At 47.8% G+C, this 17,756-nt stretch overlaps 4 protein-coding genes across 4 annotated transcripts in view; 1 reads left to right on the top strand and 3 right to left on the bottom strand.

The window, feature by feature from the left end:
* The window catches only part of LOC119454256 (sodium-coupled monocarboxylate transporter 1-like), a 106,801-nt gene extending 100,230 nt beyond the window's left edge, over positions 1-6,571 (bottom strand). Inside the window, exon 1 of the mRNA XM_037716231.2 lies at positions 6,441-6,571. Coding sequence (XP_037572159.1) covers positions 6,441-6,548 — 108 coding nt within the window. The 5' untranslated portion in view covers positions 6,549-6,571. The remainder of the gene's footprint in view (positions 1-6,440) is intronic.
* Positions 6,572-12,065: 5,494 nt separating this feature from the next.
* Positions 12,066-14,014, top strand: LOC119454254 (putative nuclease HARBI1). Its single transcript, XM_037716230.2, has 3 exons — positions 12,066-12,206; positions 12,821-13,035; positions 13,431-14,014. Exons 1-3 carry the CDS (start codon positions 12,066-12,068, stop codon positions 13,723-13,725), a joined length of 651 nt encoding a protein of 216 aa, XP_037572158.2. The 3' UTR covers positions 13,726-14,014.
* LOC125945914 (uncharacterized) lies at positions 14,008-14,646 on the bottom strand. The gene has a single exon (XM_049668303.1). It carries the CDS (start codon positions 14,580-14,582, stop codon positions 14,028-14,030), a length of 555 nt encoding a protein of 184 aa, XP_049524260.1. The 5' UTR covers positions 14,583-14,646; the 3' UTR covers positions 14,008-14,027.
* Positions 14,647-15,710: 1,064 nt separating this feature from the next.
* LOC119454253 (myb/SANT-like DNA-binding domain-containing protein 3) lies at positions 15,711-17,530 on the bottom strand. Its single transcript, XM_049668006.1, has 3 exons — positions 16,795-17,530; positions 16,141-16,362; positions 15,711-15,793 (listed from the first exon to the last, which is right to left on the bottom strand). The coding sequence occupies exons 1-3, from the start codon at positions 17,108-17,110 to the stop codon at positions 15,711-15,713; spliced, it is 621 nt and encodes a 206-aa protein (XP_049523963.1). The 5' UTR covers positions 17,111-17,530.
* Positions 17,531-17,756: the final 226 nt, after the last annotated feature.

Below are 17,756 nucleotides of genomic sequence, written 5' to 3'. Positions count from 1 at the left end.
CCCATGTGGAAAAGAAATTAAGCTGGAGTCCTGACTACGGTATACCTTATATCCGAAAGCGCAGTTTCATGCACGTTGAACTGCCTGATTCATTTGTTGGATTCCTGAGCCACCGCATGCTTCCGGCTTGCATTCGACCCGTCTGCATCACTGTGTATAGATGTCCATCGTCTAATGTAGCCCAACTTTAGTCCTAAATATATCTGGAGAATATCGTCACGTTTAATAGGTGGCGACTTCTAAAAGAGGCCGTTAAAGTCCGAGTCGTCAAAGAGGCAGCGCAGCACCGACAAAAAGACCAAGGCACTAACTAACTCGTGAACTAGACCGTCCTCCTCTTCTGAGAGCAAGTGGCCCAAGCGCGTGGCATTACCACTCCTCCCAGAAGAGCATCGACTCGATACTAACCAAAACAATGACGGGCAGGAAGACTTGTCCCAAGGACAAACGCAATGGTCCGGAAATCGTGACCATTATGGTGTGCCATATGGTTTTAATCGCAGGGACGTGCACAATCTCGATGCCGCGGTTGTCGGCGTCGTGCTGGCTGGGTGCCGTCCGGAAGAACTTGACTAATTGAGGTCCCTCACTCGCTGAAGCACTTTGTAAGGGCCGAAGTACCGACTAAGAAGTTTTTTTTCCCAGAAAGTCCTTTACTGCGGACGGGGGTCCAAACTAAACCTTGGTCTTCCGTTCGGTACTCAACTTGTCGGTCGCGGAGGTTGTAGTGTCGCGCGTCAATACACTGTTGTTTCCTGATGCTCACGCGAGCCAGTTGGCGTGCTTCCTCAGCACGCTGCATGAAACGCTCAGTGTCTTCATCAAGATTGTCAGAATTGTCACATTGTAACATGGCTGCTAACATCGCCTGAGCTTCACGACCGCAAACAAGAGAAAACGGCGTGAAGCCCTCTTGCATAGCGGTGTTGTACTCAAACGTGACGTACGGTAGTACCTCGTCCCTCGTCTTATGCTGCGCGTCTATGTACATCGACTGCATGTCGGTCATTGTTTTGTTAAGCCTTTAGGTAAAACCAATTGCTTGAGAGGGATAGGTGGTCGTTATTCGGTGCGTGGTGTAACTCAGTTGAAAAATTTCAAGCAGCCTTGCCGTAAACGCCGCCCCTAGATCTGTGATGACACACGATGGGGCGCCATGACGTAATACGATGTGCTGTACAAAAACTGTGCAACCTCAGAAGCTGTGCCTTTAGAAAGAGCCTTTGTTTAAGTATAGTCGGTTATATAGTCTGTGGGGATGATTATCCACTTGTTTTCGGAAGTAGACAACGGAAACGGGCCCAGGAGGTCCATGCCGACTTGATGGAAGGGCAGACGAGGCGGCTCGATAACATTCTGCAATCCTGCAGACTTCACATTCGGCTAGTTTCGGCGCTGGCATTCACGGCAGGGTTGGACGTATCTTTTAACATGTGGCAAGTTTCGGCCAGCAGTACGATTTCCGTGCCCTAGGGTTCGAGTGGAACCCAAGTGTCCAGATGCAGGCTCGTCGTGGCATGCGAATAGGATTTCGTCACGAAGCTCTGCTGCTACGACCAAAAGATGGGTTTTGTTGCTGGACCAAGAATTCTTCTTGTATATGACCCTATCACGACCTGAGTCCAGTTACACTAACACGGAGAAAGAATGGCTTGCCGTCGTATGGGCACTTGCCAAGTTTCGACCTTACCTCTATGGCCGCCCATTCAAGGTCGTATGTTCCTCTTCGCTGCCGCAGACTGCGCACGTGGCACTTTCGGTCAAAGCACAGTACGCCTTCGTGAAAGCCACTCCCATTTATTGTGTCACTGCGATCGATTTCAGTCGGAAAGACAAACTATATCGAACGCATTGCGACGACTTGACGATCGACCGTTGTCCGTGCAGGTGCTCCATGAAGACCGTCCCCATCGCTCGTCAGCCCACAAAGCTGTGAAGGCACTGTTGTCTTACTTGAGGACGACTGGCCTATGGGAACGCCTTTGAATTGCTCAGGTCCTCCGCGTGCGTGCGCGAGCTCACCGTGTCCTTCCCCCCCCCCTCCTCTTTCTATCTCATCTTTCTATTCCCTCTTTCCCGTCCCCCAGAGTAGGGTAGCCAACCAGACGCATTTCTGGTTAACATCCCTGCCTTCTCTTTCTCTCCTCCTCCCTCCATTCAAGGTCGTGACGGATCGTCACTCCTTATGCTAGCTGGCAAGATGTGTATAATATGTGACATCGTGGGCTGTCCAGAGAGCCCACGATGCGGCGCTGGAGCTTGGTCTCCCCTTCCCGACGTGGGTGCGGCCCGCGGCTTCGTCGCCTCCTTGAGAGGGGGCAACTGGACTCAGGTCGTGATAGGGTGTGACTGACTTAAGCTATGCACCTTTTTGCCGTTCTTGTGCCGCTGTACGAGCACCGCACCCAGACCAACGTTGCTGGCATCGGTATGAATTTCCGTTTCGGCTTCCTCGTCGAAATGCCTAAGAACAGGGGCGATACCAGGCGGTGTCGAAGCTCGGTGAAAGCTGCTTCTTGTTCAGAGCTCCAGATGAACGGCGTGTCGTTTCTAGTGAGACGAGTAAGTGGTTCAGGCAATGTTGGAAAAATTGTGTATAAAGCGCCGGTAGTAGGTGCACAGTCCCAGGAGGCGTCGAACGCTTTTCTTGTCGGTACGAGTCGGAAAAGCAGCTACAGCGGCAGTTTTCTCGGGGATCGGGACGGACGCCTTCAGCGCTCATGACATGTCCAAGGAACTTCAGTTCTTCATAACCGAAGTGACATTTCTGAGGCTTTAACGTGAGGTTAGTCCATCGGATTGCCTCGAGCACTTGCCGCAGTCGCTTAACGCATCAGGAGAAGCTGGCTGAAAATCCGACTCCATCATCCAGGTAGACGAGACAGGTTTGCCATTTTAGGTCGGCTCGCACAGTGTCCATCATCCGTTGGAAAGTTGCCGGAGCAGAGCACAGCCCGAACGGAAGTACCCGGAACTCGTAAAGTCTTACCGGCGTGACAAGGGCTTTTTTCTCCTCGTCACGCTCATCTACCTCAATCTGCGAGTACCCACTTTTCATGTCAAGGGAGGAAGAATACTTGGCTCGCCATAGCCGGTCGAAAGAGTCATCTATGCGCGGCAACGGATGAACGTCTCTCCTTGAGATGTTGTTGAGTTTTCTGCAATCAACACTGAATCGGAGAGTACCGTCCTTCTTCTTTGCCAGGAAAACCGGTGACGACCACAGACTGTTTTAAGGCTGGATGACGCCATCGTCAATCATCCCCTTGACTTGTTATTGAAATGCTTCGCGTTCTTTCTGCGAAACACGATACGGCTGCTGGTGGATAGGACGTGAATCATCGCTAGTAATTACGCTGAGCTGCGCGATTAGTGTCTGACTGACTTTAGACGATCGAGCGAAGCAGTCCTTGAACTTACACAACAGTCCCCGCAGTGCCTCGTTATTGTCCCCCGAGCGCTCGTTAGTAATCTCGATGTCTGTAACGCATTCTTCATCGCTGCCGCTTTCTCCACAAGCGAAACACTGAATCCCGTCCTCCAAGGTTTCAGCGTAAGCGACGGCAGTGCCACGGAAGAGGTGTCGGTGCTCATTTGTTAAATTAGTCATCAAGACGTCAGCTTGGCCATCCATAACGTCATCGAGCCACGCTAATTTCGAGGGCAAGCAGAAGGGAGACGTTGCACTCTGCGAGTACTTTGCCTTCGCGTGTGCCCTCGGACGTTACCGGAATCACTACACTAGCACGAGGTGGTATCGTGACGCTCTCGTCGGAAATTCGAAGAGCGGCTGTGTGGTGGCCGTCGTCTCATGTCATCGCGTTTTTTGTAGAGAAAGAAACACAGCGTCGGCGGAGGTCCACGATTGCGCCATACTCTCGAAGAAAGTCTATTCCAAGTATTAATTCACGGCAGCATTCTCGGAGAACAAGTGCACTGATCGAGAACGTAGAATTTTGAATTTGAACCCGAGAAGTGCACACACTAAGCAGCTCGACCACATGTCCCCCAGGTATCCGTACATGCGTGCCAGTGCGTAATGACTTTCTTTAAACTGCTTGCCAGTCTTTCGCTTATAATCGAGTAGTCAGAACGAGCGTCTATTAATGCAGTAACGTTTCGACCACCGATCAGCACAGGTATGTTAATTGAAAAGTTGTCTCCAGCCTGAGACTCGGGCGTCGTCAAGTCTTCGTCGGTCTGAGGTCGCGTCGATTGGAAGTCTTCAGCACGTCGAGTACCAGCGGCTTCGGCGAAGGCTCGGAGGTCGTTCTTGCGACATCCGACTTGCACCCCCCGAATAGGATGGTCGTGGGGACGGCGATCGCGACTGGCGCCTTTATGACGGTGGCGCGCACTCTCGGGCGATAAGATCTTCAATTTCGGGTGGTCGTTGTCCGAAGCGGGGTCGGGATGAAATGACAGGAAACTCTAGCGGTTGTCGGTCGGGCATTTGCCAAGTGTCCGATTTACGCGCAGCTGGTCGAGCCTCTCCAAAATAAGGAACCGCTTGCGCTGACTGAAGCGTGACCTACGGGGTGACCGCACGGTAGCGGTGCTCGTGCAGCGATAAGGCGCCCGAATGCGTCGGCATAAGTCGCACGTTGGTATTCGCTCACGTTTGGGGGTGTCGCCGGCGACGGCATGTTGCATCATAAAATGCCAGCGTAAGTTACGCTTCCAGGTTCACTTGAAGTTGTGAACACCTGAAGTGATGGAGCGGCCTGAAGTGCTGCTTCGTAGCGTGGTGCGCCAAGCGCATGTCGCAGTACGTCACGCACGACGCTAGCGAAGAAGTTGGCTGAAGGCTGCTGCGCCTGATGTAGCTGTCGCAGCTCATCGCGGACTACCGATCGAATAATCTCGCGAAGTGGCTCCACGTCCGTCGTGAGAGCTCCTAGTCCACTGGTAGCAGATGGGGGATTGACTTGCCGATCGTACTGGTGCGATCGGTGGCGTAGGGCCTTGTCCATGGCGACGGCTTCAGTGAGAAGCTCCTCAATCGTTTTGGGCGGATTACGAACGAGTCCACCAAAAAAACTGCTCTTTCACGCCTCGCACGAAGTGACGCAGCTTCTCATCTTCCGACAAGAAGCTGCGTAGGGTCAATATGTTCTCCTGGGGCGCTATGACTTAAAATGATACCAAAATGTTTTGATTCCAATTTCTGCAATCAGCCTCCACGATTGGTCAAAACATTTTCGGGCCACTCCCAACTCCGCCTGTCTGTCACGCGACGTCACAAAAACCGCGATAGCTCCCCATCTGATATAACGTGTACGCACTGATTATGCATGATTAAACCGCAAAAAAGAAAAATAATTATTTCTGATTCGACGCCTTTTCACCATTAGCCCTCTGCTATTGGTCAAATGTTTTCTGGCTACGCCCAATTCGCCTGTCTGTAACGCGACCTCACAAAACCGCGAAAACTCACTATGTCAAAGTGTCGTGCACGCGAAAAAATGCATTCATATGCCGAACCAAACTGAAAAAATTTTCTGAATAGCCACACACTGCCCCGTTCCGAAAGGAATCGACGATTGCTGCCCGCCGATCGCTCCGGCCCTTGCTACTCGCACCTGCCGGTGATCATGTGTTTATTTGCGCATGATAAACCTTTTTGCGTGGCAGTAAAACGTTATCGATCCCTTTCGGTATGCATACGACATGGCTCTGTCAATTCTTCCTTGTTTTAGCGGCATTCTTATCCTTCCGTTGCACGCCGCCGCGATTTTCGACCAGCCATCGCAAGCTAAGCAAGGCGAAGCGGACCCATCGGAGAAGCCGGCACCACTCTTCTCTCATGGTTATCTATTTTCACTACGCTGGCTCGGCCACATGAAAACCCTCTCCATTAGAGCGTGCTCCTCGCCTCTTGTCAGCCAATTACATAAGAAAAACCGCTGAGTACAGACAATGTGTTTGGTTTTGAAAGCGAACAGATGTGACCTCCTATAAACGAGGAGAGTGTTTGATTGGGTTGTTCAGACAACGCTGCGGGTCACCGCCCGATGCTTGCGTCGGTGGTATCGTAAATTTGGTTACGTTTTTGGAATCAAAGCAGTTTCGAATCATTTTACGTTATAGCGCCCCTGTCTTGTTTTGGTACATTGAACTGATTTTCTCGTAGGCGTGACGATAGACTAACAAACATTACTAAGCGAGAATTTGCAAACCATGCTCTGTTAGAACCACCAAAACATTTTGTTGTGGCACATTGAACTGATTTTCTCGTAGGCGTAGCGATATACTAACAAACATTGCTAAGCCAGAATCTGCAAAAAATGTTTTGTTAGAACCAGCAAAACGTTTTGTTGTTGCACGTTGAACTGATTTTCTCGTAGGCGTGGCGATAGACTAAGAAGCATTGCTAAGCAAGAATCTGCAGCAAATATTCAGTGAAAACCAGCTAAATACACAAGCTTTCTGGCACTTACCTGTCGTCGACGGCGAGCAAACGAAAAGTAGAGGCCGACCACGTATCCCACAGCCGTAAGAATGCCAAAAACTGCACAATCAGCAGCGTCCAAACTCTTGGGTGGCATTATGCCCGTTGTACCGTTGTCCTCGAGCTGGTCTGACGTGGATCTGGGCAAATAGTCCATCCGAAAACAATGAATTTGGGAGCCTCTTTGCATGACGTGTTTGTGAAAGTAATTTATTGCTTCTTGATATTATTTTTTTTATCTCCACTTTCACACCCAAACTCCCTCCAATGGCCCAAAAAAGCTTTAGAGTCAAGGCTTCAGTGGTCACAAGAAATTAGCACATAGAAATCGGTAAGTATACTCTGTTTAGAGTGTCAAAGGGAAAGTTGTCATCCACCCGAATTGTACAACGTTGAAAGAAAGCTTCGCATTCGATTAGAAATTCCGGGAGTTTGTTGAAAGTGCATATTGTTAATCGCGAACGGACGATAAAGAGGCAGAAGGCCACGGGAGAAGCGCGTTTGCCCTGTTACAATATGCAGTTTCGTCAAATGACCCAATTGTCTCTCTTAATACAGTACCCCGTGCAGAGTTGGCGAGCTATAGAGCTAAGCATTGCCTTTTCTATGAGCGCCCTTGATGGCCAAATCAACAGCTGTTGCTGTGACTTCAGGCAATATGGCGTTGGCTGCAATACCACCTGCTGTTTTGTTTCCCCATCACTATCAACATTTCCACTTGAGAAACGAGACGCTATGCGTCTCGTTTCTCATATCACTATACATCTGTATCTCCCCGTCAAACGATCGTAAGTCCAAAAAGCAAGTCTCCAACTACGACCGGTCAGGATCGTTGCTTAAATATTGAAAGCTTGGTAATGTGTTAACTGGCCTCCACTTCTCCGATCGCTAACCATTTCCGATATTACACGGTCGCAGCTTTCTCGCTCAGGCCGGCCAATTACTATCTAGGTAGACGAAGGTGACAACGTAATCCACGCCGCCCATTCAGCGATCACGCTAGCATCGATGAGCATTGAGAAACATTCCCATGATGTTGACACTCGGTTTGAACACGTCACTATCCCACGCTTCACGTACCAAATCGGGAACGGTACTTGCCCAAAAAAAGCAAATTTCGCAGTAGAAAGCGGCAGGGGTGAATCCGAGAGCAACATTCACAGCGGCATATTTCCTATCATCTGAGTAAACATGTGCCTCCTGGCCGCACACATATCCATGGCCTCATTATGCCGAACCTTGAAGTTTTAAGCAAACAAATACATTTAACACAGAGTAGACCTTTTCCGGGTACGTGTTAGGCAATATTTTGTGTGCGGATACGCGAGGTCTTCTGTTTTGCGGAAGGCAGAAAACAAAAGTGTGTGCTGCGCTCGAGTATGCAGCTGTTTCATGCAGCAATAACTTGTTTTTCACAGCGGCGGCTGTGACCCTGCCACTTGTTGTAGGTGCCCATGCCGACTAACTATTTCGGCAGCTACACACCATGAGCACCACGACTTCCAACAAAAACCATCGACGAAACACTCCTGGAAGCTTTCCCCGTCATAAGACCGAAGTCCTGCGAAATCTCTCTAACTGCTTTTCGTGGAAGCTCGCCAGAAATAATGTACCAATCCTTTCCCGTGCTCGAAGGCACGAAGAGAATAAGCCTTGAGATTTGCTTATACCACCTGCTTTGCCCCGTCATCGGTATATCAGCATTGCAGAGCTAGGAACATGAGTTGTCTTGTTAAGATGAGCTATATTGTACATCGTCACGTTGTTGTGACAGTGAAGATCTGTGAATCGCGAAACTTACTCTTTATTGGGCAAGGGTATGCCCAGAAAAGCAACTGACACTCAAAAACAATGATAGCCGCGAGAACAGTCGAGTATCGTCGAAAATCTGATAAGCGGTTGAAGCGCGTCGACTGTTATACAGGACTGTGGAAGGTTCCAGCGTAATCACTGGCATCGCATGCCTTCAAGAAAGTACACCACCATTCGCGTCGCGCATACAATCTGATTGCAAGGTTCGGCGACAACAAAGGCAACAGATAGAATCGGCTAGAAAAATTGAGTCACTGTAGCATATGCCATAGAGGGTGAATGCCAAAGCCTGTGCACTCCAAGAGACACTCAATAAATTACTTTACATTCTCATTCGAATGCGTTGTTGCTTCTTACTACTTGCTTTTCCAACCAAAGATGGTGGAGACGAGTGTATTAATTAACGCTACCTTAATTAACTGTGCCTTAATTAGCCTCGGCCTAATTAACACCATAGGTCTTAGCTTCGACTCCCATCAAAGGTCAATGGTTCGAGTGACTTAATTACCTCTATATTAAGTAAATGTGCCTTAATTAAACTCGCCTTAATGCCAAAGTTGTCGGTTCGAGTCCCACGCAATGTTGAGGGTTCGACACCCACCGAAGGTCGCCGGTTCGAATGCCTGAATTAAGTCTGTCTTAATTAACAAGGTGACGACGGTGACCCGCGCATCATCAGAATGGTTGCATGAGCGTTGCGTGCTCACTCATAGAAGACGATGACGACGGTGACCCGCACACGATCAGAATTGTTGCGTGAGAGTTTGCATATAGGCAAGACACGATGCCGGGTCGGTGTAGTAAGTGAATAACTGCACCGAGTCGTCATCGTGTACGATTGCCGTGTATACAGTGCTCCGTACTTTGTATATGTTATTGTCCTGTTGGAATTGTGACGTCGTTGTGACTGAGTGTTCATATCGTCTTTTGTTTAAATAAACTTTTAACTGCGAAGCATTTCTTGGCGAGAATTTGCTACTTGGACAGTATCGATTTATCTATCTATCTAGCCGCCTACGTCTTTGTGCTCTCATTGTCGAAACGTTTAGTTAACTTGGTATGTACCAAAATTGGCATACTACGACAAAAGTATATGACGAACATAAATGCTATGTCATGACATGAAAAACCACTGGAATGGGTTCGGACGTGAGCACTAAGTGAACGAAACACTAAAGGATGAATGTAGAAGTCATAGACATGACCATGACTGAGCAAAAATGACAATGACAGCGAAAAAAGATTAACACTCAAAAACCACTGGAATGGGTTCGGACGTGGGTACTAAGTGAAGGAAACACTATGCTTTAGAAGTCATAGTCATGAGCATGACACAGCAAAAATTACAATGACTGCGAAAACAGATTAACACTCAAAAACCACTGGAATGGGTTCGGATGTGGTACTAAGTGAAGGAAAAGGCTAAAGGTTGATGTTCGAAGTCATAGTTATGAGCATGACTAAGGCTTTCGTCTTAAGGTCTTTTAGGTGTAGCTAAAGGGACTCCTGGGGACTCATGAGGTGAATGTTATGACATGCGTGTCATGTAGGTCATGAAAGAGCCGCCTACGTCTTGGTGCTCTCGTGGTCGTTTCATGAACTTGGTAGGCTCCCCGCACACTCCTTCGCATAACATCGATTCTCACAGCGGGTGGGATTTGCCGGCTTTTTTCTAAACACGTTTTCTCGTCAATGACAAGATTTTTCCTGAAGGACGCTGAAGGTCGACTGAACTGTGAGACATACGAGGGCGATGGAGAAAGTAATGTCTCCAAGACCGCTACTTTTCCAATAGTACTGAAAACGTTTTCAACTCTTTATAATTAACGCACTGGTGTTTAACTTATACAATGTCACTTGCCTCATCTTCCTATCTCTTCTCGTTCCAGAGTAATGTGTCAGTTCATGGCATCCAGTAGTGACGTCCGGTTGAAACAGCGGGCTGTAATTGAATTTCTGACGGCGGAAGGTTGTGCGCCCATCAACATTCATCCCCGCTTGACTGCAGTTTACGGGGATGCCTGCGTTGACATTAGCACTGTGCGGAGGTGGGAAAGGACTGTGAAAGACCAAAATCCAGCCGCATGAAATATCCCCACAAGCCACAACCTTCCGCAGTCAGAAATTCAGTTACAGCCCGCTGTTTCACCCGGACGTCCCCACTGGGTACCACGGTTTGCTCGATTACTCTGGAACGAGAAGAGATTCGCCCTAATAAATCCCTTCACGTGCGCATCAAAGTGGTGACCGTTCGCTGTAGTGCAAGTGTTAATGACTCTGTTCAGCTCCACCATGAACTTAGAAAGGAAGGCTTGTGCAAAATGAGGTGCTCCTTTCCTTGGTAGCAGCCAAACATAAAAATTACACCGCCCATTTCATCGAAGCTGAAATGTACGGCTCCGGTGTTTATCACTGGGCTAATCCCGACGGTTCATTAAAGTCTTTCTCAATTACTGGTTACGTCTTTGTCTAGCTCGGCCGCACGAGCCGACGGATTGGCCCGACATTGCCGCTTGCGCGCCGCATCGCGCGCCCGATCTTCTGCCGAGGCGTTGGAGCGACGCCGACGAGATCTCTACAGCTACTGCTCTCGGTGGATCATACCCACATATCCAGTGCGGGTATGCGTAACACGTGATTTTATTATCGTTAATCGTTACGTTACTGACGAGCATGCATTGGTATTGATGTCATTACCTATCAGTCATGTTTGTCATATTTTCGTGCCCTTCCATGCCAATTTTGGTATATACCAAGTGAACGAGACGCGAGTTTTTGATAGGTTTCAGATAGGTTTATTTCCGCTGGAGGGTTTCTGTGGTCGGACTAGGAGTGTATCGTGTATAAGCCTAGGCTTATACAGCTTCGCTGTAAAAAACATTAAGTGGGTCCAGCTGATCCCAGCTTCCAAGGATGGGCCAGAAGTGCTGCTGCAAAGACGCATGCCGTTGGTGTAAACAAATCTTCAGCCCTTCCAGTCCGTGAACATGGATGATAAGCGAAGCTTATCACCATCAAAACAAATGGAGCGTATACGTACCCGCTCACAGTGCTGAACGCAGGCAGTTTTCCCTTGGTTAATGATTCCTTACACGTACCGCAAACTATAAATTCATCAAGGTGTTCTCCCCTAGTAGCCTAATGTTCATTCAACACTTTCAAGGGATTGTGTCGTCGTTCGCCGCAGCGGATCACACTGATGAGGGACAAGTTGTTGTCGAACCATAAACGCTAGCTTTCGATGTCCGGAGTTTCCTAAACGGCGTGGTTAGCAGCATCCGCCCGCCAATGCCGCTTGCGATTCTTCAAAATGAAATTGCTTCAAAGATAAATCTGTCCGGCACGTAAGACAATTAATGGGTCATAATCCCCTAAGCAATGGCTCATACCCCCGTAAACGCGGCCTCGGCATTACGACGGCTGAACCCCGAAGTCTGACCCCGGTATTCACAAACGCACCTCGACTCGACCGTCCACTCGAAATGCTCCTTGAGGGCGGCTTTTCATTTCACAAATCGCCCTCCACTCGAAACGCGCCTTGAGTGAAGGAAAGCTCGAGCGTTTTACTCGAGAATCTCAAGGTAGCCCCGCAGCTACCTTGAATCGCTCCTTCCCTCGAGTGTTACGGCGGACTACGCTTCGTTTGTGGAATATGTTCTCCGCGTCGACGAGCTATTTGGCGGCGTCATAGACGGCAATGACATTGAGCCGCGTCATCGAACGTGTGTCACGGCTAATTGCTACGCACATGTTCCCGATCGTCGTGAAGTTTCCGAGCATCGATAACGAGTTCCGTGCGACGATGGTGGAATTCTACCATATTGCCAAGTTTCCCGAGGTCACCGGGGGCATAGACTGCACCCACACCCGCATCAAGTCGCTGGGTGGGCCGAATGGTGAAGTTTACCGCAATCGGAAGGGTTACTTCTTCATTAATGTACAGGTAAATTGCTATACCTCTTCTTTTTTCTTTACTACGGCAGCAGTAATTCTTAAAATGAGAGTCATGTGAAATAATTTAATATGTATGACCTTCGATAAACAGTATACTGTCTAACCTAATGAGTCATGGTAGAAATAAGTTTACTTTTTTACAATCCCTTTCATATTCCGGCAACGACATAGCGCATTTCTTGACACTGCGCGGTTATTTGGAAGAGTAAATGCAGATAGGCGCACCAATTAAATTGTGCTAGATGTTTTTATTTTAGGAGAATATTCTACGTATTGTGATTCTTTGTATCTTTGAATTTCTTTGAATCACCTAAAGGGAAGATCACCATCATCAGCCTATATTTATATCCGCTGCAGGACGAAGGCCTCTCCCTGTGATCTTCAATTACCCCTGTCTTGCGCTAGCTTGCGCCTGCTTGCGCCTGCAAATTTCCTAACTTCATCTCCCCACATAGTTTTCTAGAAAAAAGGAAAGTGTATGGCCTTGCGATTTTAAAAAGCCGCGAATACTTCTGCTCAGAAAAGAATATCACGTATGTATGAAGTGCGTGGCTTAGATTTACTTCAGCTGAGAGACACAGAATAACATTTTATTTTCATTAGGTCATTGCAGGGCCGAAGCTCCAATTTTTCGACGTTGTCTCTAGCTCACCAGGATCCGTGCACGACAGTCGAATCTTCGACAACAGTCGTGCACGCGTTCTTTACGAGACCAAACGAGTGCCTGGGCTCCTACTTGGCGATGCTGGCTATGCATGCATGCCTTTCCTCATGACCCCAATGGCTGACTCCGGACGACCGAATAGCCCCGAGAGCCGGTCAGTACCGCTGTATAAACCAAACAGCCTGTGGCTTTCACGATGATATGTAATTACGTACAGTTTCTTGTGCTTAATGCTTTAAGTAAACCAAACAGCCTGTGGCTTTCACAATGATACTTGTGTAATTACGTACAGTTTCTTGTGTTTAACGCTTTCACTAGAGCAAGATTGATACATTTAGAGGTTCTGATGCAATTTTGCAAAATATGGCTTTGTATTATTACCTTCATATATTTCCTGCAATCTGTTTTTGCTGCACTGACTAGGCCACATCACAATAGAATTATTAGCTGCAGAAACTTTGACTACTGGCCAGCTTATGATTCCAAGGTATAACGCTCGTCTGCAAGTCGTTAGCATAAGTGCAAACTAATATTGTCTGTTATGCACAGGTATCAAGCAGCTCACATCCGCACCCGGAATACTGTGGAGAGGGCTTTCGGTGTGTGGAAGCGTCGCTTCCCATGTTTAGACATGGGGCTTCAACACTTGGCGGAGCGTTCTGCAGTCATTACGACAGCCTGTGCTGCCCTGCATAACTTGGCAGTCCTGAGGCAGGACCCAGAACCTCCAGCTGTGGTGATCCCACAACACTTGAGGCGGCAGCAGCCTGATGTGGCGAGTCAAACAGACACACTACATGGATCGCAATGCCGAATGCGGCTTATCGCTCGAGCATTTCACTAAGGCATCATAAAAGCGAATGTGCATCTTGTTCAACCTGAATCGCAAATAAATTAGTACAGCTTGCGAACTCCGATTATGTGCAAGTAAGAGAAGCAGGAACGCCATCAAAGTTCAGGCGCAATAACTGCTCTGGATGCTCCTTTAGTATTTCCGTGATATGTATATTTTTGTGCTAGTTAATGTTTTGTGTATATCATTACTTATTTGCAGCAGCACTTACGACCATTTACCGCAGCTGTAGCTGGGTCATACTTCTTGCACATTATAGCATAGACGTGTCTGAAAATACAATAAAATATTTATTACTCTGCCGGCTTGTTTTGTGCAACTTGCTGCTTCTTGGCCTCTAATTCAAGAAGCAGCATCTGGCGCTCCACGTCATTGCGCCACTTTTGCTGCTCCAGCTGCTGTTGTCGCAACTGTATTTCAATTTTGTGAAGCTCCTGCTTCCGTTCTTCATCCATCCTGTGACGACGTCGTTGCTGGAGGAGCTGCTGCCGACGCAAGCGCATCTCTAAAGAATGCAGTTCTGCTTTGTGCTCCTGATCATTTTGAAGGGCCTTCAGTCGGGCAGCTCCTTCAGGTGCGAGCACACGCTCTATTGCTGCTATGCGGCCTCGCGCTGGTCTCAATCGTGTGCCAATGCCAGCTTGATCTTCTGAAGCGTGCGGTTGAGCAGCAGTTGGCACTGCATGTGTCGTGTCTCTTTCTTGAGCTGGCGTTGCTGGCCCAGCTAGCTCTGGTAAAAAGCTGGTTTCAAAGGTGTCGTTCGCCGACAGCAGCGCGGTACTAGGGCCTGCCAAAACAGCACCTTCCTGAGCCGGTAGTGGTGGCTCAACTGGATTATCTGCACACATAAAACAAACATTGCATTGAAGCCTAGGAGGCACTACAGTTGAAAACTCATATTTATAAGCAGTGTTGATTCTACTGCTGGAACATCCTGTGAGTACAACTACTGATACATGCATGCACGTTAATAAGACAGCCACAACAAATCAGTCACACATGGAAATAGAAGCCGCTATTGGCTCTAAACTGCAGTCGAGGCCAGCAAGTAAAAACAAAAAGGAAGAAGCTCATCTGTATGATGCTTTTCAAGTGTCTTAGTCACAGAAACAAAAAAGGAAAAGTGTGTGCCTGTCTCGACTCATTGCTGTCGTAAGTCGTAACAACAGGCTGTAAAGCTTCACGACTGGATAGTGGTACCTGTGTAGCATGTTATTTAAAATAACAGTAAATAAAACTGCTCTCTATGATGTTTGCGACATATGTTAGTTACACAAACATCCTGCCAAAAGAAGGTTCCAATCCACACAGATTCCAGTGCGGCTGGATACGCAAGCTATTTAGTTTTACTGCTGGCTGGAGGCATCACAGCTGTAGTATGAAATTTCAAACAGAAGAAACAACTTATCTGACGATGCCTGCTGCATGTTAGTCACAAAAATCAGCTGCAAAGAAGACATGCTGCCAGAGCCAGTGGTACTGGAACAGCATGCAGCTGAGCTTTCTGACTGTAGGCGCCCGAGCTGTAGATGACGGCATGCCCGTTGCTTCTGATAGAGCGGAGACTTCCGCAGCTGGCCGTGGTACCACAGAGGTAGTGTCTGCAGATATAAAAGAAGCAGAGCTAGTGCCCCACAGGTAGGTGACGCGATCAAAAAGGTCTTCATACATTGTAACTTTACTGTAGGAACACTTTTGTTTGCGTGCTTGCAAACTTCTTTTTTTACATGTACATACAGGAATCATAATGAATGTGTTCATGGTATCCGCATTAAAATTGGATAACAGGTGGTAGGGGGCGCATTGTTGACAGCATGCAAACACCCAGGCATCTCGGTAAGAATAAGAGATTGAGACAGCTCGGCCAAGTGCATGCTAATTATGTGAGACCCAAACAAATAAGAAAAAATAGAGACTGTCCTTCATGAAACGGTGCTCCAACAGCAGCAAAGTGTTGACTGGTGGATTGAGGGATTTCAGCCATGGCAGGTGAAATGTACTGGTTTGTTGACAGGCCAGCCTTTTCCTGCACTGGAAGTGGTGCTAGGAAAGAGGGGATCTGCACATAGAAAACAATCAGATTCAATTACAGCTCCAACGGTGTACAAGGCTAGCAAACTAGCCATGATGTCTGTTATTTACATTCATGACACGCAAGGACTCGATAAACTTAATAAAAATGCATGGCAATGACAATAATTTGGGGAGGTAACAGCAACATACTGGCACAACATGGAGTACTGCTGATAGATCGTAATGACAAACGTAAATTTTAGTGAAATAGACACACGAGCCATGTGAACAGCAGCGATAGCTGCGTTACTTACAAACATAAATAACATAGAAACATAACATCTCCCAAACAGTATACACGCATGCAGCCACAACACGCTACAGCATGCCAACAGCTCTTGCCAATTCTGCCTTCAAGCCACTCGTCCATGCTGCCTTGATTGCCTGTCACCATAACTTCAATGGTACGCGCGGGTGGCAGCGACATCAATGGCTGGCTCATATGGCATCCGTCGCTATCGTAGGGGTTTGGGAGCCGTGTCCCAATGTGCGAGGCAGCCGCCCCCACAAGCGCCAATGATGGGCTCATTGGCCGGCAGGTAGATGGCCAACCCCCTGAGGCAGAAAAGTGTAAATGCATGTGGACATTCAAAATTACAGGCTAAAAACCAGCTAACACGTGGAAACACGACTAGCAACCTATTCGCACTGTAATGTCCTCAACATATTAGACAATACATCGATAACCCACCAGCTACACTTTGAATATGCCGATAATTATTTGCGTGTGCATAATGTGCGCAGAATATTTGTTGTTATACTGACACCAGCAAAAGCACTTTTTTGCGCTTTGCATAACCATTATTAATAAAATTAGGCAGCAACACGGGGAATACGCGGGTGTGCCGGGAGGGAAGGGAGGACTTTGTTAATGTTTCGATGGTGCCGAGGCTGCATACAATTCTTTTTACACATTTAGTTCAGTCGTACTCTGGAGACCTCTGCGCTGCTTCATTTTACCAAGCAAACGTAATGTGCAATTCTCACCTGTTGCGTAGAAATCCCGCTTTTCTTCCGAAGTTTTCTTTTTCCACTTCGATTTTTCGTCGTCCCACAGCTTCCGCAGCTGCACCACTGTGACGCGACGAATGCCTGGCTGGCTGTTGTATTCCTCAGTCAGCTTCTCCCAGGCACTGTCCTTGGCGCGCTTCGAAGTGTTATCAGTCTTGGGGTTTTCAACAACCGCTCTGTGCCTCACCACCAGATTACGAAGCAGGTCGCGTTCTTCACGCGTGTAAACAAACCTGGGCGAGCCAGTTTTGCCGCCACCACGATTGACACCGACACCGTTACTCATGCTCATACGAAAGAGCAAACAAACGCGCACAGAACACGATGGAAAAGCAAATTCCGGCAGCAGTAACTACAAGAGTACAGTAACAAGTGCACGTACGGACAAACGAAACATGTGATTTCTGACGGATTCTGCTCTGGCGGGACTTGGCCACGCTTGGCCAGTAGCCAGTTTCGGCTACATCAGCGTTTCACTGATCAAAAACTATGTTGCAAGTGTCACTGATAACTTGTATTGATAAATACATTAAAGAAAACTTATTTCACTTCAAAAATTAACCATCTACTAAACGTTTGAACGTTTATTCGCTGATTTTATTGCAATATTCAACCATATACTCTCGTTATCAGGGGCGCTTTCCGGAAGTCGCTCGCCGTTCAAGTGAAGGCCGGTTTCACAAGCAGCCCATAGAGAAAGAAATTCAACAAGAGGGGACACTCGGCAAAAACTGGCAACAGGAAACACGTCATCATACGTCACGCTATACTTTTGACACCGAACGTTAGCTGCCGCGAGCATCGAAAAAAAATAAAGTGAACTTAAGTTAACAGACATTGATTAACTTTTTAAATTCTTTGCCGCGAAAACTAAAACGTTTTGCGTGTAAATGAACTTAGGCTTTGCGACTTATTTTCCTTGCCTTACCTAGCCACAG

This window comes from Dermacentor silvarum, chromosome 5, assembly GCF_013339745.2.
Source record: "Dermacentor silvarum isolate Dsil-2018 chromosome 5, BIME_Dsil_1.4, whole genome shotgun sequence".
Lineage (NCBI taxonomy): Eukaryota > Metazoa > Arthropoda > Arachnida > Ixodida > Ixodidae > Dermacentor > Dermacentor silvarum.
The sequence above is the reverse complement of the archived record's forward strand: the minus strand, read 5'-3'. Positions and strand labels throughout refer to the sequence as shown.

Bases quoted from the DNA above. Each gene is read 5' to 3' on its own strand.
- LOC119454253 (XM_049668006.1), bottom strand. From the start codon at position 17,110: ATGAGCATGAGTAACGGTGTCGGTGTCAATCGTGGTGGCGGCAAAACT. The intron at 16,363-16,794 runs GTGAGAATTGCA...TTTCTGCCTCAG, and splicing joins GCGGGATTTCTACGCAACAG to GGGGTTGGCCATCTACCTGC. The intron at 15,794-16,140 runs GTTGGCATGCTG...TTCTATGTGCAG, and splicing joins AGGCAGAATTGGCAAGAGCT to ATCCCCTCTTTCCTAGCACC.
- LOC119454254 (XM_037716230.2), top strand. From the start codon at position 12,066: ATGGTGGAATTCTACCATATTGCCAAGTTTCCCGAGGTCACCGGGGGC. The intron at 12,207-12,820 runs GTAAATTGCTAT...TATTTTCATTAG, and splicing joins ACTTCTTCATTAATGTACAG to GTCATTGCAGGGCCGAAGCT. The intron at 13,036-13,430 runs GTCAGTACCGCT...TGTTATGCACAG, and splicing joins CCGAATAGCCCCGAGAGCCG to GTATCAAGCAGCTCACATCC.
- LOC125945914 (XM_049668303.1), bottom strand. From the start codon at position 14,582: ATGTGTGCAGATAATCCAGTTGAGCCACCACTACCGGCTCAGGAAGGT.